Source organism: Lottia gigantea, assembly GCF_000327385.1.
Source record: "Lottia gigantea unplaced genomic scaffold LOTGIsca_2, whole genome shotgun sequence".
NCBI lineage: Eukaryota > Metazoa > Mollusca > Gastropoda > Lottiidae > Lottia > Lottia gigantea.
In genome coordinates this window covers 4,479,634-4,501,694 of record NW_008708400.1, presented here as the reverse complement: position 1 = coordinate 4,501,694, position 22,061 = coordinate 4,479,634, and the positions used below count along the sequence as shown (strand labels likewise).

Here is a 22,061-nt window from a genome sequence, read left to right as displayed (position 1 = left end):
AGTCTGTAAGTTTAAGTGTAAGTATAAACAACAAGTTAGTTAATGCAACCATCAAATTGGTATTGAATCGGTTATCCTTTTTCGTTTTTCTTTGGAAGATAATGGTTCCAAATACAACTTATATTGCTTTGTCTTTTGACAGTTTTATTAACTTTTCAATGATATTTCAATATTCCAGATTTTGATAGTTATTTAGTCAGATTTTGACAGAAAAATGGAGCCTCCTCTGTACGTATTAGCAGAGCTTTCTCCAATGGAGGAACTCAATGCACCACTGAACAGATCAGCACGATTAAGGGTAAGTAGGCCTATCAGTTATTGAGGTATAGTTAAGGTATAAACTTTCTGTACCAGATGATACATCTTAATTACTGCTGCCTGTATAACTTTTTACAATTAAAATAGGACAACTGGTATATGGACAATTAAAGTGTAACGGGGTTCTTTCTTTGGAAGAGGATATATTAATAGACTAGCTTTATATATACAAGTTTATTTACAGACGTCATTTGATAACTTCATAATTCTGTTTGTAGAAACTCTTTAACCGTTCAAGTGAACAAAACTCTGAAATATATTTACAATTAGGTGAATAAATGAAACAAGTAATAATATTATATACAGGAAAAGTAATGAATAAATAAATAAATAAATAATTACCCTAAGTCCTAGAAGTTTCCTTATTATAAAATATTAAATTTCCTATCTTTCCTGTTTGACTCAAACTGAACAACTGTGTGACACTGAGGTAACAAAATGAACATAAATGACAACTAATGAACACTAATGACTAAGACAAAATTCAATTAAAAACAACTCAGTACATATAAACAAACACAAGGACATACACCAACTGAGCAACATACACCAACTGAGCAACATACACCATACAACATATATAGACCAACTATATACACTATTACAAAAGCAAAATGTATTGGAGATAATAGTCAAACTTAACAGGCCGTTGTCGATGAGTTTGAAAGTGGCAAACAAAAATATTGTAGCTGATCAAATCCCTTTGTTTTTTTTCTTCTTATAAAGTGAGAACAACGGATCAAAAGATTTAGTATAAGGCAGCGCTCTTCCTTAAAATACCCATTTGTCACACAACATGTTGTTTTTCTTAGATATCTTAGAAATTGAAATTTGTCAAGACATCAAAACAGTGGTTTTGTGTAATTTCAGTATACATGTATGTCAGTGAGTAAGAAATATATAGCATTAGGCAGTAATACTGGTGGAGCTTATATATTTACCAGAGATACACTCAAGTATTTACAAGTTATATTTGGGGAAGTGGTGAGTATAGACAACTCTCTTCAGTTATAAAATCAATGAGTTGTAGAGTGGCAACATATAGAGTTAGCATGCCTTTCACCAGCATAAGAGAGTATCTCTTATAAAACCTTATACCAGCTACACCTTGTATGTCTGAACAGTTGAATTTTATTTATTGGTGCTTCTGACTAATTGTTTCACTATTAGATTGAAGTCCTGTAAATTATGGAACATTACCAAACTTGATGGAAAGTAATGTATAATATTCTCTCACTAATGTTTCACTTTGTTTTTGGTCCATGTATAACAATTTAATTGTTATTTAAAATCAAAGTATATAATGACATATTTTTTTTAGATTTTGAAAATAATAATGATATCCTATTTATTTATCTAATGATGATGTCTTTCTTATAGGAATCATCATCAGTGGGAGTTGTTTCATTAAGTCAAGCAACTGACAATCATGTGGCCTTTACAACCAGGTTAGTCTAGATTTAATAATCTTGTAGGGTGGTGCTCAATGCTATCCAGGTAATGAACATTTTAGTTAAATTGACATATGTGAAGCCACATTCTCAAACTAAGAGATAAATCAAATTTTCATCACTTTCAAAAACAGTTTCCAATTTATTTGGTTACTATAGATTTGTTTTGCTTCAACAAGTATAATTTTGAAAAGTGCGCATCAGTAAAGCACATTGAGCCCAAAGTCAATGTGGACAATATTTAGACTATGAGTACATGATAAAAATGCAAACAGGTGAGTTAATGTGATAATTATTCATTTCATTTTAGTTCAGGACAAGTGATTGTCATGGAGATGAATTTGGAGAAGAGATTAAAACCTGAGAGAGTGAGGTTGAGCAATGATCATGCAGGTTATACTGTTACTACTTTACAGTGGAATAAAACAGGGAATAAGTTGTTTATAGGAGACAATAGTGGGAAAGTTACAGTTGCTCATGTTCCTCTTACCAAGGTAAAGAATTATTGTGTGGTTATTGTGATTTGAGAAATACTTTTTTCAGAACAGATTATGATGTTGCTATGGTAATTACCATTTTGGACATGAAATCATTATTATGTTTGAAAATGTGGTTGACTTTCAAATACATTTATTAGGACTTGAGGTAAACATTCATGCCAATCCAACATTGTGAACAGAAGTGAGATGTCAATAAGAGGAGTATTCTTTCATCCTTAATTCAATTCTGACAAGAGATCATCTCATACAGCCAATGTGTATTTTTGAAAAGAAATATGTCCAGAAAAGTGTGTCTTGAATTGGATGTTAAATTGTAGAACTTAGAGAAATATTAGATGTTTTTTTGTTGAAATTAAAAGTTTGCAGTTTTTCATGTTTTCAGGCTAGTGTATTATTCAATCAACCAACAGAAATGATAGCTAGACTAGAATCAGCTATAGTACAAATAGATTATAATCACGAAAAATTACTGGTTTCTACTTTAACTAGATGCTACTTGTTTAGTACACAAAGGTAAAATATTTGTATCATATTTTACATATCATTGCTAAGTGTCTTTTTAGTAGTTTATGCAAATCATTTTAAGCTTGTAGTCTACTTCGTTGATTTTAAAAATTACTATATTTTTGTCTGATAAAGGCATTTTCTGAGTAGATAAATACTGTAATTGCTTGTATTTTCATTATATTTCATTACTGTAGTTAATATACTGTTGTCTTTTTCTATTTAATATCAACAATCACACAAAATTATTCTTTAATGCGTGTTTGAATTATTAAATAATATTAAAAATTTTAACAATGAATAGTGAAGAAATCTTCACACATAATTGGAGAATATCTTTCATTGAAAAAAGCATTTGATTTGTTTAATATTTAATGACTTGAACCTGAATTTTATAACAATTTAGTCAGATCATGGATCATGAAGTTCAGTCCATCATGTAAATCTTCATTGGCCCAGATGGTGCAGAAAAGTAGGATGTAAAACTCCATTCATATTCAGTCCATCACAAAGCAAACACATGGATCTTCATCTTAATTAGATTATTGTAACAGACATGATTAACATACAGTATTTACGAACTTCATCATTTATTATGACCATGTAATTTTCAGTGAAAATATTGAAAGGAGTATAACTGCTAGGTTTATTAAAACTAGGTTTGTTTGTTTGCATGACACATGTTCTAGTTGACATCTATTGAAGAGGTCTTTACTTTTCTCTGTATTTATAAGTTGAATTAAACTATGGTGATGGCTTAAACATAATAATCAATCAGCCTATAGAAGTGGAATAATTGATAAGAGTACTGAAAATTATTGCCAATTATACTTTTTCTCATGCTAGTGGACAGCTAGTTTTAGAAATCACGGTTGAAACTCAATAAGCAGGAGCGAGAATGCTGAATTTCCATATTTTTGGTTTTATTTACTGATAATGATACTTTTTGCATATATCTAAATGAACATTACTAAAGTTAATATTGGCAAAATCAAATTTGAATATATATTATTTGACAACATTTCTCAAATTTTCAATGAGATTTCATACTTTTATTATGTCTTTAAGAACAAGACTGAATCAATGATTGCACTTGTATCGGCTGATGACTTCATTACTTTACAATGCATGTTTCTATGTTTGTTGTGTTAATATATGCAAGGGTTTGGTATTTGTATAAATGATGTAGAGATGCTAAGGGAAATAGTATCAGAAATATTGTGGATTTTTGTTGACAACAGGGGATATTGATTTGGACCTATTAGACTGACAAAGGATCAAGTTATGAATATATTGTAAAGAGGAAGAGTGTGCCATCTCCCATTAAAAAAAACATGTATACAAAATCATCAGATTTTTAAAAACAAATCATTTCAGATTTAATCGTAGATTTATCTTTTAATCCCTAAACTTTGATTTGATATAATAAATCATTTTCTCCTTTACATTTTTCTGATGCATTATGATTAATTAGTAAAATACAGGTTCTAATTTTCAGACACCAGTATTCACAGATTGGAAAAAAATTAAGGTATGTTATTATATACATTACATTGTTCATTTAGATCTCTAAAATAATGGAAATCTAGATTATTTCAATCACTTTACCAGCTGATGAAACTCAGTTTCATTGACATTAATCAAAAAAAATAAATACAGGTAGTTGTCAGAGACAAAAATATATTAATGATTTTGAAAATTCTTTATGTATTTTTTCAGAGATGGTGAATTTGGTGCCTGTTTCTTTGTAGAACCCAGTTCTAATATACCAGTTGTATATTGTTCACGACCTGGCTCTCGAATGTGGGAGGTAAAAATGATCATTAAATTAAAATTTATTGTATGTCAATAAATAAAGCAAGTACTAATATCCAAATCTAAAACAAAACCTGATATTCAAACAACATATAAGGGAAACAATAGTTGCAGCTAATGAACTTTCAGTCTGATTACGATGTAAATCTGTATGTTTCACCCACGTTTTTTCTGAGGGTAACTAGCCATCTTGACTTGCTTTTAATTTGTCTTTACTTTATCTGATTGAATTTGATGGTTTCAGGTTGATTTTGAAGGAAATGTATTAAATACTCATCAGTTTAAAAAGTTATTATCTATCTCCTCTACTCCTATTGTACATTTCAAGTAAGTTACTAAATAATCATTATGGACTTCATGGACTTAGTCTAAATCTAGTAGAAGAATTAATGATGGAGTTGCACTGATAGTTCTAGCAGGACCAGTCTGTTGATTGACCTGAAGTTAGTTGTCACTAAAGTGGGCCTCAAATTCCTTGACAAACATCTGAAGAAAGCTTTGACATATCTTTCAGTATCTCAAGGGTCTTAGGAGTAAATTTCTTTCTAAATCTTGTTTTGTAAGTCATAGATAACCTACTATCAACTCTTTAAGCTTAATAATTATTGTTGTTTAAAAGTCTATGCAAACAATATTTTGGGTATAGAAGGTAAAAATTAAAAATGTTTTTAATTTCAGTAAATCTAGTCTGTTAACTGAATATTCTTCTACTACAGTAATCAGTCCTTCTGTAAATTTCAAGAAAATGTATACTATTGGGTAGGTCAATTTTAACAAAAAGTCTAATTGTTATACATTTTCATATCTCATCAAATTCTATATTTTTTGAACAAAATACCCCATAGATAAAAAGCTATGTATATAGGTATTCTTGAAGAATGTTGACAACCTAATCAGAGAGTGACATCATGTTATCTATATTCCAGTCAGTATATAATAACATGGTGTACTACTGGACTCTATGTATTTGATACTATTAATGTTAAAGTTATACTCTGGTCATATGATATTCAAGGTATGTTTTCATATACTTCATAAATTCTTATTAACAGTCTTTCTATAAAGTATATCATCTATTCATTTCTCTAATAAAGATGAGGAATGATGTGGGATATTGGGCTAGGATAGAGGCATTTTCCTACTCTTTTTATTTCTGATTTTAGAAAGATTCAGTCTGGAGCACACTTGACTGTGGTTTGACTTAGTCTGCAATATCAGTTAAATAACCATCAAACAACCATCCATTAATAAACAGATGCTATTTGCCCTGAAAGTTTTTACCATCCTAATGTTTGATTGAAATATAACTTGATTCTTGTGAGCAATTCAATATTAAATTCTTTCCATATATTTTGTAGATATAGAAGATTTGTGTGTATATGAAAACAGTGTGTTTATATTTCATAATGATCAATCTATAGAACATCTTTACTTGTTTAAACTAGAACAGTGTATCAATCATCTAATTACTAAGAAATGTTGGTTACTGGCAGCCAATACACTCTTTCATTTTAAACAACATTATCTCAGTTATTTGAGAAGTAAAATTTCTCCTCAGACAGTGAAAAATGTGATCCTAAACATAAAAAGAGAAGAACATAGAGACTTGATTAATTCTCTAACAGAATTGATAATTGTTCAGCTGAGTTCTCCCACATCAGATCCAGAAGGACAAGATAAACTAAACCACATTTATCCTAATCATAGTGATACTAATAGTGTGGCTTCATTTGATTTAACATATACAAGTGATTCAGGTAGTGAGGTAGTGTCTCCTCAAGTGTTTTGTGGAGTTCATGAAAGTAACAAAATGAAAAATAATTTGAAATCTGATGAGGATACTCATAAGAATGTAGGTGTGGCTTCAGAAGCTTCAAACCTCAACCATTCTGATCTCTCTAGTGATAACCATGCAGACATTTCACTCGTATCTACGGATCTTGACTGTGATTCCATATACGATGATTCAGAATTGTCAAAAATTAGTATTGAAGCTGATGATTCTTCTGCTGAAGATGCCACAAAAAAGGAGTTCAAAACTTTTACTACCAAACTGATAGACTTTTCTCATGAAGATGGTTTTAATGGTTCAAATGAAACTGCTGAAGATTTTAGTATTGATGCACATAGTACACCAAAAGAAGTGGAACCTCATGAAGTAGATTATGGCAAGAAACATTCAGACCAATCATTGCTCAATTCTTCTCAGGATTTTTCAAATGATTCAAATAATGTAAGCTTCTTAAGCAACAATTCTGGGATAGAAAACACAAGTCATGTTGAGAAAGAGCATTTTATAGTTGAAAAATCAAGTTCAGCTATGTTTGCTTTTCAAAATGAAAGGGAGAATTCAAGAGAAAAGCCAATACAGATTTGGTCATCTGCTGAAAATCATCAAGACAGTGAGACTGTGAAACCAGATCAACCTGTTTCAAATGAGAGTGAGAAAAACAATTCAACTGGAAATTCAGTACAATCATCTACCATGAATGAAGAAGAGGAACAAACTAACTATAAAGGTGAGGATTTCATCAACATTTTAGAGGATAAAAAGTTATTTGTTTTAAGATTGAGTTTTTAATGATATAAGTTCAGTTTAGGACTGAAATCTCCATTTTGGTTTGATTGCCCAGGCTACACTGTCCAGGTTGAGCTAAAAAAATTTATACCATGTCACAATGATTTTTTTAGATTGTCATAGTTATTTAATTTTTCTTTTTACCTGAAGATACACCTGTAGCAGTTATTCCAGAAGTAGATGATGACATCATAGTAAAAAAGAAATCTAAAAATAGTTCTAGAAGACGAAAAGTAAATGAAATAGATTTATTAAATGGACCAGGTATGGATAGAATTTGTTGCTCTGTTTTTACATCCAATCGTTATTCTTGGGAAATTCCAAGGCTAAAAAAGGTTTGCAAATGGTTTGTTACATGGAATTGCCTTTGACATATTGAATTTACTATACTATATGACATTACACTTGTAAAGGAAGCTGTGTCAATCTTGACTAGCTATGTTATAGAAAAAGTATATCATATCATATCATAGCTTGGCAATCAGAAGGGACTTTGACAAGGGAATTAGTATTACTGATAACTAGTAATAAATAAACAGCCTGTATATCTGTTGTCATTTGTGACCATGACTTTATTGCTCACATATGACATGTTTATATCTTTTGTTTTAAACTAATGACAGGCCTAAATAGAAGTCCAAGTGTAAAATCAAAGACTAAAAAGAGAGGTAAGCTTACCCTATGTTTCAAAGTTTTACTTCTGATGTTTTTTGCCAGAAACATTGCATCTTAGATTTTTTATGGAAATTTAAGACACCACGGCTTCTTCATTTGTGTAATTCCAATTTTCTTCTGATGCCTATATATTACGTCACTAGAGATTTGCAATCGCCATCCTTTTACACCAAATGTTACGAGATTCCTGATTGGATAAACTTAATAGTGACGTATTGTTTGCCAAGGGAGGTTATTGGATTGTTCAAGCAATGGTTAGATGTGAATAATTGTACTGTTGTATAAGCTACTGATATTATCTAAGAGCCTTTGCAATAGCTACATCATAGAATTAATCCTAGTGGAATTAAAAAACCATAGAATGGCAGGAAGTCCTCATCATATTGAATTTTAAAGACAGGAAACTAAATATGAAGTCTGGATTTTAGTCAAATTGTCAAAAAGTAGTCTAAATAATTGATAATCAATTTTGTAATTGAAAATTTTTTTTGGTCATATTATTCAGAATTAAAAACGAAAAGATCTGTGAGTGTACCAGCCTTAGATAACAGTCTGATAATAAAGAGGAAAGATATAGAACAAGAACATGATACTGTTTCACTCTGCAGCATGGAAGACATCCACCGTTTTTCAACTCCAGACACACTGCCTGAAAATCAACAGCAATTCAAAGACTCTGATACCATCTCCTTAAACAGTTTAGAAGAAAACTCATCAGAAACAGTATTACCGTTGATTAAGCGTCTGTCTTTAAGTGGGATAACTACCAGTCTTGATGAGCAGCAGAGAGAAACTTCCTCTTCTGTAGATAGTTTGAATACTATTGATAGTCCTAGTGGCAGTTTATCACAATCACCTAGAGTTACTCTAATGGCTGTTAAAGACAGGTAAGGTTGATTAATAAAAAGTCAAACTAAAGCAAGTTCATTCGTATTTAGCTTAATTCTTCAATAAACGGCAAGTTGAAATTCCTCCATGTTTTCAGCAAATTTCAACTGCAAACTATTGATGCTGCTAGCTCTCACAGGTTCTATAACTATGGTATCACATACCCCTTTACTTATCAGTCACGTTGTAAAAAAAATAATGATTGTCAAAATACCTGCAGGTTCTTCAACCTGATTTTCCCAGTTAATGAAGCATTGAGGATCTAATATGAAAAAGCAACAGGTCGTTTTACTACAGGCTTTTCATGTTGTTAACAGATTTGATATAAAATATAGGAAAATATTCCTATTTAAACACTTCAACATTGCCAGTCTTTATTAGCTCTCTTTAAGAGCAGGAAGTGAATATAAAAGTATAATCTGTATTTATTTCAGCCTTGCCATGAAGTTAAAGAAAGGAAAGACATTTATTAAAACTATGAAAGAAAAAAGTCAACTATCAAAGTCACCTACTGTACCAGACAACAGCTTTGCTGACACACTAACTGAAGAGCATCAGGTAAGTCAATAACACCACAAATCCAGTTTAATATACATGGCATTTTGAAATTTTCACTGCATTTTGATAAAGAAATAACACGTCTAGTTTACAACTGATTGAACTTATTTTCAACCAAAAGAATCCCAAAGTCTGTCATAATTATACATTTTTTCCACTACAGATTGTAATGTCTACATTAAATGAACAAATTGTGAGAGCAAAGGATGAAACAGGAAAACCAACAGAAGTCCCAATATTTCTGCCAAAAACAGACATTAGGAACTTAATCTCTGCCACAGAAGAAGCTCAAAACAAACTTCAGGACATTCAAGTGATGTTAGATCCTTCGCTTTTAGCACAAACTCTCAATGAATGGGTCACTGTTCTAAATACAACTTTTAGAACTTTACAGAAAGAAACAAATGCAAAGACCGCTTCTTCAAACGACAATACAAAAACATCTGATAATGTTGATGAAGATACAACAAGCCCATTAGAAGTAAATGTACCATGTGCCTCCTCAAATGCTTCAAGTGCTTCAAGTGACAGTTCTCAGGATACAAAATGGTGCAACACATTTGACCCATTTGGTTTAGATGTGGATTTATTTCCTCAGGTATCTGAACTGACCAAATTGTGCTTCCAAACCTGTTGCCATGGTAATGTGTCTGCCTACATAAATCCTAAAATAACTTTATGCTGTGATAAAGGAAAAAGTGATACAGATGCCTTATATTCTGCTCAAAACAAGTGCAATGATTGTGATAAAGATCCAGACCAATGTGATAATCATAAAATATGTGATGAAAACAATTGTGATAACCCAAGATCTCTAGGTGATCAAAATAGGTGTGAATGTCAGTCAGAAAGCTGTTTGTCAACAAATAGTGTCAATGTAGATTTTCAGCCTGAAAATGAAACATTACCAGACACGCATCAGACAACAAATGATGCTTCAGATATGATGCATGACATACAAAATCATAGTGAGGCTCCAGATAAAGGTCATGAACTCCAGATGACAACAAATTCCAATACAGAAACACAAGGTCATCCTGTACCCAATTCTTTAAATTATTTGTATATGGACACAAATTGTATAATTGAGTGTGATGATTTGGAAATGAGAAGCCATGAGCTTGCTAGCACTAGCAGAGTCCAAGATCCTAGACAACAACTGGATCAAGAACTCTCAGTGTTTGTTAGATGTTACTTTGCCTTTCTTGGTACAAATGTGATCAGACAATTTTTGAATGAACAAAAGGATGTATTGTTTAAGACCTGGTTAACGTTGATAGAGTGTTGTCAGGGTAAGTCAAGTCAAATTTAAAGATGGAATGTAATAATTTCATTGTTTTCTTACTAGGGATGTAATGAATCACTGATAAATCGATGAACTGTGGTTCTTTTCTTATTATCGATGCATTGCGTTGGATTAAAGATTTTATTATTATTATTATAAAAATTATTGCAATATACCTGCACCATTATTCATTTAACATAGAATCCTTGTGTTTATAATTTTCAAATCAAATATTGTACAGAAAAAAATCATTTCTGACATCAAAAATTAAGAATTTCCTTGCACAATTATCTAATTTGAAATATTCTCACAAAATGTAAATAGTGACAGAATTTCGACTTTTTTCTCTTTCCTTATCTTATGAATGAATTCATTACCATACCAATAGGATTCTGTAATTACAAACCATTATAGTTCAGTGTATCGAATAGCAGCTTCAAGAATCGTGACAATCCTTCTTCTTACTTTACTAATTTAACAAAGATTTTCACATGAATATAAATATCACCTTCAAAATAATTGACATGGTCTTATTTTATTTTTGTGTTGTAAAAAATGCAAGCTGAGGCATATATCATTTTCGAGAATATGTTTGAATTAAGGGCCATATTCTGCCAAAATTTTGGACATTGACAAAAATGTTTATTTTAACGTCTGCTGACAAATCTTCTTTTTTTATGAACACTGGTAATTGTGAATCTATGTATATTTTAGAATTAGGTAAAGAAGATCCTATTAAGATGTATATTAATCAACATGATGTTAATGATGCCTTGGATCATCTACGATCTGGAATAATTAAATATAAAGATGCTTTTCTAGGACATTATGCAAGGTTTGTGTGTTTTGTGTATGATAAAGGCTTGATGTTAATTAATTCATACAAACTATTGAACAGACTGGCATCACAGATATCCAAAGTGTGATCATGATCTGTCTAAAAGAGCAACACACGGCTACTTTGTCTCAAAACGTCAATTGTGTAAGAATTGTCTCTGGGGCATTATCACTATTCACTATACCAAGTCCTGAAAGAGTAAGCATGACCTGACCTACAGAGGTGGAAAGTGAGATTCATAACGCAAATGACATCATCAATTAATAACATGGCAATGTCATAATGAATGAATAGCCTATCTGACATCACTGAACACCTGATCAATTCCGATTTTAGTGATGTATAATATGATTAGTTTTGGGATACTAGGACTGGAGAAGGAAGCCTTAAAGACGTTAAGGTGGCGATTTTATTGCAGTGACAACACATTTCTTATGAATGACCTCTTGTACAGTCATTTCCACCAGTGCGAGCAGTATATTTGTTTATGATGAAAATATTTACTATTTAGACCTAAATGAGTAGCTTAGAAACTAAATTGCAAAATGACATTATATGTTCTGAAAAATTATGTTTTATTACAGTATATTTGGTATGAGTGTATATAAATGTATAGAATTTGGTAAAGATGTTCCTGATAAAGTTTCACCATTAGATATTTTAAATCTTTGTCACCATTATAACAAACCTACACATCAATATCTACTCAAATACATTATGATGAGATATAATGAAGCACCTGAATATAATAGGTATGTTTATTTGTTCAATCTGATTGATTCCATTGAAATATAAATCAACCATCCAGATCACTTCAGTCCTACTATAATTGATCCAGTCATACTGTGACACTCTATATACAATTTCTATATATTAATACCAAAGTCTGAACAGTTTTTATTGAATGGTAGATGAATTTATTGTCAGATTTTAATCCTGAAAAGTCTTACAAATAATGGAAATTGAACTCTTTCATCTGGTTAAGTAAATATTTAGACAACTTTATAGGCCTCCGAATATGATTGAGAATTATGACGCAATAACTACTGAATATTGGAATAATATGCTTAATATTACCTCAAACATGACCTCTAACCAAGGAAGAAAGGCATACTACCTCTTAGGATGACCAGAACTGAAATTTTAAAACTTGTCCAAAATGAATCTTTGTTCATCAGTGGACTTACTTGGTGTTAGGGTGTATTGAGACGAGTCTCAATGAAAGCACTGGCCTAGGTCTCTCTATAATCCAATAACTCCATAAAACTAAGTAATAATTCATTAAACAATGTTATTTTGAAACATGCTTTAAAGTGTTTCAATAATTGATTAGTTTAATAGATATTTAAAGATTCTATTCATGGCACCTGGTAAGTCCAACTGATGAATATATACACTTGTTAACTTAAAATGTTTATTCTTTTAACATAACCATCCTGTATCTTTCAGATTGAAAACTCTACACAGTATTTGTGAACATCCAGAAGTGAAATTAGAGCTTTTGAAATGTTTGTTAACAAGAAAAGATGGATTCAAGTATGATAAACCAAGGTAATAAATGATTTTAATTTCTATTTAGAAAATCTATACCTGCATTGTACACTGTTAATTGCGACTGAATTGAAAGTACATGAATAAGAATTAAATTGTCATAAACCATAGCAGATGAGCAATTCAATTAAAACACAAATCTGGATGCTGCAGGTGACACCACTTACCATCAGCCATCTGACAAACTTGTTATGTTTCTCCTGTTCTGGATTGTTTAATACTCAAGCCACCAACTGAACAGTTCTATAAATGATTTCCTAAGATATCGGAGGAATTTCCATGGACTTATATTGCTAGTCCACAATTATCTGTGTTTTTGATCAGCATTAGGTTACCTTTTTGTTGTTGGTCCAAATTCCATACAATCTGATTCAAAAAGCCACAAAGCATAAAAATCTGCATTTTATTTAGATCTTGATATATATTTTTATACGCCCACATCCCTCTATGTGGACGTATATTGTCAACAGTAAACGCTCTAAAAACTAGATTTTTTGATGGAATCGAATGAAATTCGGTATGTGTATACATATTCATAAAACAAAGATCAAGTTCGAATTTGAGCAATTTTCGACTGTTAGAAGCAGAGTTATTGCCCTTGCCCAAAATCTTGAATATGCTAATACTCTCTTAGTTTTCAACTGATTTTGATGAAACTTAAAATGGATATTATTGGACCTAAATCGAAAGGTTAAAGAAACTTTAGTTTACTTCTCATTAAATTTAAGGCTTTTTCAAGATTTAGGCCTCTTACGTCAGTTTTGAGGAGTTATTGCCCTTTAACCTCTATACAGTAAGTGCTTCTATCAACATCAGTTGCTTGTAAATGCTCTAAAAACTATGTGTATACATATTCATAAAACAAAGACCAAGTTCGAATTTGAGCTATTTTCAACCGTTAAAAGCAGAGTTATTGCCCTTGCCCCAAAATCTTTAATATGCTATTACTCTCTTGGTTTTCAACCGATTTTGATGAAACTTAAAATGGATGTTTCGTTTTTACCATCCGCATGCCGTGAAGGGTGTATATGGCTGTGGTCCACTATCTTTATCAGTGTCTTTAAATGGTTTACACTTTCAGCCCTGGTAGCCATCTTGTAAAATGGACACACCATAAGATGATTAATGATGTATTAAATATGATTGATAATAAACAAGAACAGAATAAAGCTGAAATGATTTGTGAAGAATATGGGTAAGTTCATTGAGTTGGTTTTCATCCTTCTTGGTGGCATCAGAATATTTTTTATCATGAGGTAACTAATCACCTAGCAGATGACAATCCAACACTGTATCGACTGAGCTATACACTGTCACGAAAAAATATAACAGTGGTACAGTGGTAGATAGAAGTATTAGGGAATTTAGAAATGCGATATGAAAATAAAATTGACATAGAAAGCAAGGGTGTTGGTCTTGAAGGTAAAACTATTTATTTTCATGTGCCATTAACTTTAGTTCTTAGTTATATGTATTTTAATAAGCTATTTCATTTAGTTGTTATTTTGTACTTAAGCTCCAATTAATACATGTATACTAAACTAAAAGTGGCTGAAATTTTAACGGTTTGTAAAAAATAGAAAATTTCAACTTTCTTTATTCCAATAACCACAGAAATGAAATAATAAGCATTATTATAAAATTATTTATTCAATAGCAGGTAGCAATTAAGATACACAGTCAGGAGAAATAACAATGGTGGATATTAATATGAACAATAACAATTTAACATGGTGATTTACTATCATATACATGTAATGTTAATGATTAGGTCATAGTTTAAACACCACAGCACAGGAAATAATAAAAGAAACAAACAATCATAACATAATATAACAATTTAAGTTTATGAAAATCCTGTCTTCAAGCTGGTTCTTCATATTTCCAGATTATACATACACCTTTGTCAACTAGAATAATGAGGAAAGATGACTTAATCAAGGTCACAAGACATTCACATACTGACTGAGGTTAGAACTCTCAACCACCATTTGTTTATCAAGGTCATATTTTGTTTTTGGACTATCAAACTAAGTACTTGTTGGCATTCTATCTGAAGTATCCTCTAACAGTGAGTTATTTGTGTTGTATCTTGTCTAGGCATTTGTGATACTCTACCTTTTGTCCAACTGCAAAATAATTGCTTCAGGTTTTTACGAAATGAACTTGACAATATTCCATACACAAGGGGGTTGATACAGCTGTTAAGGTAGGCTAATACACGGAAGGCAACATCCATATTCTGCATTGCATTTGTAAGCACACTATACCCTGCTACCACAAACAGGTTTTTACAATGAACAGGAAAAAGTAGAATTCCGAACAACAAAATAACCAACACTACCATAGCAGACATTTGTTTCTTTTCAGAACTGTTTACTGTCTTCGTCATTTCATTTACAACTTTTGCTTTAATTGAATGAAAAATGATTAACATGGTCAATGGAACAAAATAAGAAAATATACTGTAGCAAATGGCAAAATCTTTGTATGCAGTCATAGAAGCAGGATTTGGAGTACAAAAAGTTTCTGTTTTCCCGCCATTAGTTTGCCGCACTATACCAATTGTAAATAACAAAGGAGAGAGCACTATAATTAGACACAGCCATAATGTAACTGATACTTTCAATGCCCATGAATTTGTGATAAGTTGTTGAGCTTTAAAAGGGTGAACCAAACAAAAGTATCGAACCACAGCCAATAAAACAAGATGATAGGAAGCTAGATAGGATGAAAGTTGTAGAACAAACAGACTAGCCTTACAGCTTATAATATTGGAATAGGTTTTGATTTCACCTACACGTAAAATCTCCTGTGACACACGTCCAACGATAAACAACAAGTCTGCCAATGCCAAACTACCAATAATTATAAATGTTGGGTTACGTTGTGATTTCTGACATATAACACACAATATAACTAATCCATTACCAATTACTCCGAGAATAAATTCTATACTAAAAAATACCAAGGCTACAATATTCCTTGTTTCTAACGCTGAGTTGGCAGTGGAATTCATTGATGTTATGTATAGTTATATACTTCTCTTAAATTCTATTTCAGTTAAAACAAAATTCTCTTATATTGAGGAATTTTCTTTTGATCCATTTGTAACTTGCTTTCATAACACAAAATATTTCTTTTATGTTGCTGACATTCAGATTCTAATTAAGCAGTTTATTATCCTTTTCCCAATGGTACTGATAACATTTCATAAACAACAGGTATATGGTATATTAACTGCCTGCAGAGGTGTATATTAGGGTGGGAAAAAAAAACAACACTGTGAAATCACTCACTTTTGTAGATCTGCCCTCAAAGACATATATTCGTTAGGGCACAATTTTCTGTACTTGTTACTGAGGTTGACCTCATTTGTTTTCATATCCAGATGGATCACACTTTCCGAGGCTAAGTCCTAAAGTCTTGAAGAGCAGTGATTTGGTCTTGAAAATTGCATTGATGACAATGTAAAGTTGACCTAAACTCCTTTTATACCTGAGAAAAAATAGGAAAATTACTATCTTTTAAAAACAATGTATACTGAGCAAACAGTGTTTTTTATAGAATTGAAAAGACCACAAGAGTTGCTCTTGACCATTACCATTATAAGATTGAATCTTAACATTATTACTATAAGTACGAAATTTGAAGGTACCTACTGTATATTTTCGTGTATAGAGGTTTAATCCTATTAAGGGCTTACACATTATACAATGTGTCAACAAATTTTGAATTTTTCACCAGAGGCTTCCCAGTCAATATTGACAATCCGCTATTTTGTCAAAGGTGCATATCTGTACCCCACAGGACAAAGTCCTCTGAACATCAGATTTTTCCAGATACACTGGAGGTTGAGATTGAGTGCATTTTATACATTATACATTAAACTTGCAATTATTTGGTATATGCCACAATATCTGTTTAATGTAAAAATCTATGATTTATGATATTTTTTTGATCCACCGTATGAATTGGACTATGTCAATTATGATGACAAGCCTGACAGTTCCTTGTCATTAACATTCATTAATAATTCAGATTGTATCATTAAACATAATGATAACCTTTTATCTCAGATTGTTATTACTTTATTGATGTTTATAACACTGGATTATATTCATGATTGATATAGATTTCTATAGAATGATTTATACTTAATGTACAGAATTCAAATGTAATCAGATATTTTTATGCCATACATGTGTAATCTACCGATGTTGTCAGGTTTCTACCGCTTTTGCATGTTGTCCACCGCTCTACCAACGGGATACCCAATTCTACTGATTTTTTATACGCCCACATCTCTCTCTTAGTTTACAACCGATTTTGTTGTAACTTAAAATGAATATTATTGAGCCTAAATCGAAAAGTTTGAGAAAGTTTAGTTTACTTCTGATTAACTTTAAGGCTTTTTCATGATTTAGTCCTCTTATGTCAGTTTTGGGGAGTTATCGCCTTTTAACCTCTATACAGTAAGTGCTTCTATCAACATCAATTGCTTGTAAACACTCCGTATGTGTATACTTATTTATAAAACGAAGATCAAGTTCAAATTTGAGCTATTTTCGACTGTTAGAAGCAGAGTTATTGCCCTTGCCCCAAAATCTTGAATATGCCATTACTCTCTTAGTTTTCAACTGATTTTGATGAAACTTAAAATGGATGTTTCGTTTATACCATCCGCATGCTGTGGTGGGCGTATATGGCTGTTGTCCACTATCTTTGTTTTTATCTTGACCAAATTTTCACGGGGCCTACCATTTTCAATGTCCAAATTCTCTACCATAAATCAACAAAATATCTATCATTACTTGTATCTTGATTGTTGGTAACAATCTCATCACATAATTATTTTATCATTGCCTGATTGATTAATCCCTTAATTAAAATGGTAATTTGATTTATTTTCACCAGATAATGTGTATTTTAAGCACATGATACCCCCGTTGTTAAATATACTTTATCTTTATAAATTGTAATAACTATCACATGTGTTTGACATATAATTCAAATTTACTGCACAACATTGATACGTCACATATCAGAAACTTGGGTTGCTCACTCGAAAATACCAATTCCCACATAGATAGTTTTAGTGGTTTCCATTTTTCCTACAGAGGAACTTCCCACTTCCATTTTTTTCGAGGATTTGATCCATATTTTTGCTTTTAAAGAATGAAAGGCCTTGATTTTCATTAATTTTTTTATTACAAAAAAAAGCATTTATTAAACTTAACATCTTTAACATTCCAAAGGGAACTGGGTACCTGATATTATTTCTGGAAATGATAACTCCATCTATGAGCACCTTTACCTAATGGATTACCAAAATCCATGCTACCATTTGTTTATTGGTTTTTACTGTTCTTAAACTTTTGGATATTTCTTCAAGCATGGAATTTCATGTTTGATCATATCATTATGTTCTTATTGCGTATGATTAAGAGTTTTAGCCAATCATAAATATTCATGTATGTACAGTCTGGATAAACAAAAAAAGACTTTTTGATCTTTCTTGATCGGTCACTCATTGGAATTTTGTTTGTAATTCTCTTCTAATTTAGCTAATTATGAATTAATAATGGACATGTGTGACAAACTGGTATTTTTCCAAGTCATTAGAACACCTCTACTTACTATTCATATAAGTATTAGCATTTCATAAATGAAAATAAGGGAACCTATCTTTGATTTATATATATATATATTTATCAGGTATTGGTTGGGTTATTTAAGATTAATAGATACAGATATAAGATGGAGAGATGTCATGCATTTAATTTGTTGTCTTGGCGATATTGATTTATTATGTACAAACAATGATTTTAGTGAGTATTTTTACCAACAGAACTTTAAATATAATTGTTGATTTAAACATATTTTATTGTCTCAAACAAAAGGATAAGGACAAATTATAAAATTTATAAACCTTCTCCTAAAATTAAATGATATCTTTTTTAGTCTTGTTTTAATTGAAGCTCCACAATGTCCTGTAATGATGCGGGCACATGAACAGTCTTGGTTGGTATTTGTTGTTTTATTGTCTGCAAGGCACCAGTGTATGCCCACAGAGAATGCCACAAACACTTGATTTATATTTTCAGGTTATACACCTAAATCCACAGGAGAATGGAAATGTTTATTACAAGAAGTTCTATCATTGGAATCAGATAATGTTTCTAAAACGTGTTTGGTGCCAGCAATTCCTGATTTTATACCTTCTTTAACACTAGAGAATACTGCATTATTATTAGTAGATTATCTGGGTCCACATGTAGCTGCTAACATGTTGCAGGAACTCAGCCTAGAAGATGATAGAAGCTTGTCAAATGATTTTTATCAAAAATGTATTTGTAAAGCTATAACTCAAGCACAGCAAGGGTAAGGATTTTAGATTCGGGCTGTAGCTCACTTTGTTTGGTGATGATTTATGATGTCATGTGCCTTCGTGATTGACCAATACTATTTTTGATCTTTGGAAGGCAAGTTAGATGTTATGTGTCCATTCTGTGAAGTTTTACAGAAAGGTTTTCATTCTAGAAAGTGATGCAGAAATTAAGATATTTGTCTTAATATTTATATATTGTGTATTTTAGTGTAGTGATACATAATATGTTAGAGAAGTTAAATACATATCTATGGTCTAAAAAACCTCAAAATATGGCTCCTCAGGTTAGTAATAATATTCAGTGTTTAAATTTCTGTATTAAAGTTGCAAACAGGATAAGTCACATTCTGCTATATCTGAAATATATTTTTTTTATAATATTTATATTGACATAGGTGTATAGTCCAACAAATATATTTTTGCTCATTGAAACCTTATTTGAAATTTTCTATAGACTAAACACGAATCAAATGTGAATGGACAACAAACTATAGTTGCTTTCAAAGCTGTTGGTGGGCGTATGTAGCAATGGACAGAATAAGTCTGCCTTGTTTAGTTGCAATTTCTATTTATTCTACCCAGAATAATGTAAACTGCTTATGTTCATGTTTTGAATCAGACAAAGGTGTTCAATAATATTTGTAATGTCAATTATACTATATATATTGAATTATATTAGGCCTATGTATTTGAAGGGGAACTTTTATTATTATTTTAGATACACTATGCTGTGAATGGTGAGATATCTAGTGTCAGAATACTAACTGATTCTACTATATCTTCTAGTTATCAAACAGATGTAAGTATTAGAATAATGTAGATAACTTAAAACATTATTCTTGTGTTAGATAATGGTAATTGCAGAGTTGGAAACAACTGTCTGATTCAGAGGTTCACCTTCAGTAGTTATCCAAGAAATATGATTTAAAGCATACCACATTCATGTTATTTGACGTCACTTGGTAACAGATGCTTCACAGGCCGCTCAGATAATTTTACTTAATTATGCATCCAGGAAACTTAATCTTGAAAGTGTAAAGCAGAAAATGATTTTCATTTCTTAAGGATGTGTTTCAATTCTTTGTGAGGTCAGGGGCAATTAATACTATATAACTTTTCTTTTTTGCCAGTTTTCCAGATTATCAGCACCAGGAAGAGTGATACAACTTGGTTTAGAAGATGCTGAATGTCATTGGGGAATACAGGCACAGATAAACAGGTTGGTATGACTAGGGCAAAATATTAACTGTTTTCACAATAAAAATATGTCTGTTTGATACTAGATTGTCTGTCCTAACAATTGTCCAAGTTTGTATTTTGAATCCAGAATTTCAATGAATACACTTATTGCAATCACTATTTGCATACATAAGATGAATCAATGTGAATGTAGTAATTGTAATTTTGTATATTTCAGTGAATAAAGTAATTGTAATTTTGTATATTTCAATGAATGTAGTAATTGTAATTTTGTATATTTCAGTGAATGTAGTAATTGTAATTTTGTAAATTTCAGTGAATGTAGTAATTGTAATTTGTATATTTCAGTGAATGTAGTAATTGTAATTTGTATATTTCAGTGAATGTAGTAATTGTAATTTGTATATTTCAGTGAATGTAGTAATTGTAATTTGTATATTTCAGTGAATGTAGTAATTGTAATTTGTATATTTCAGTGAATATAGTAATTGTAATTTGTATATTTCAGTGAATGTAGTAATTGTAATTTGTATATTTCAGTGAATATAGTAATTGTAATTTGTATATTTCAGTGAATGTAGTAATTGTAATTTGTATATTTCAGTGAATATAGTAATTGTAATTTGTATATTTCAGTGAATGTAGTAATTGTAATTTGTATTTCTGTTAATGAATTAATTGTTTTCGGTATATTTCAGTGAGTGCAGTAATTGTAATCAATATCTATATACAACTGTCAGCCATATGGAACCTGGAACTCTCATCTTTCAATGTGGTAAGTAAATTACTATATGATGGTATAGACAGGACATGGCTGGAAAATGGGAACGAGATCGGTTTCTAAAACTTGCAGGATTAAGATGAAATATTTAGCATTATTTATTAAAAAATACAAAATTATGAAAATTTGTATAAAGGGAAGTAATTCAGGTGTTATTATTTCTGTGATATAACTGTCTTGAAATGCTGATTTTTATTATTTTTTCAGGCCATGCATTCCATAAATATTGTGTTTCTAGACAAGAGTGCCCATTATGTTAAGGGAATATGTTATTACTGGTTAGTTTAATGAAAGCATTGCCCTAGGTCACAGAGCAATAGATATCTTATTAATTATAAATGGTTTGTGAATTTGGTGTAGATACAAGCAACAATGACTGCAAAATATATGGAATATGTTTGATGTAGCCATCCCAGATAGATCTGATATTTGTAAAATATAAATTTCTCTACATTTTTGAGTGTGAATTATTTGCACATAGAACATCTTGTTGGCAATTTCATTGAAATATGAAAATCAGCAACTTTCTATCTGGATTTGACAACTTTTCTATCTGGGTTTAGCAACTTTTCTATCTGGGATTAGCAACTTTTCTATCTGGGATAAGCAACTTTTCTATCTGGGATTAGCAACTTTTCTATCTGGGATTAGCAACTTTCTATCTGGGATTAGCAACTTTTCTATCTGAGATATCACCTTTAAGTAACACCATGTAAATTGAGTAACAT

General features: G+C 31.0%; 1 protein-coding gene across 1 annotated transcript; it reads left to right on the top strand.

Annotated features, from left to right (window-relative positions):
* Positions 1–214: 214 nt before the first annotated feature.
* Positions 215–21,593, top strand: LOTGIDRAFT_152916 (hypothetical protein; the record flags this gene model as incomplete). The annotated part of the gene is made up of 29 exons (XM_009053410.1): positions 215–298; positions 1,189–1,302; positions 1,699–1,766; positions 2,080–2,263; positions 2,652–2,782; positions 3,388–3,432; positions 4,272–4,304; positions 4,493–4,583; positions 4,833–4,915; positions 5,267–5,347; positions 5,515–5,603; positions 5,947–7,107; positions 7,317–7,430; positions 7,790–7,834; positions 8,347–8,728; positions 9,164–9,287; positions 9,451–10,579; positions 11,287–11,407; positions 11,995–12,162; positions 12,860–12,961; positions 14,043–14,156; positions 18,680–18,792; positions 19,069–19,345; positions 19,561–19,636; positions 20,071–20,151; positions 20,483–20,571; positions 21,157–21,249; positions 21,293–21,327; positions 21,541–21,593. The coding sequence occupies 29 exons, from the start codon at positions 215–217 to the stop codon at positions 21,591–21,593; spliced, it is 5,280 nt and encodes a 1,759-aa protein (XP_009051658.1).
* Between the last annotated feature and the right edge of the window lie 468 nt (positions 21,594–22,061).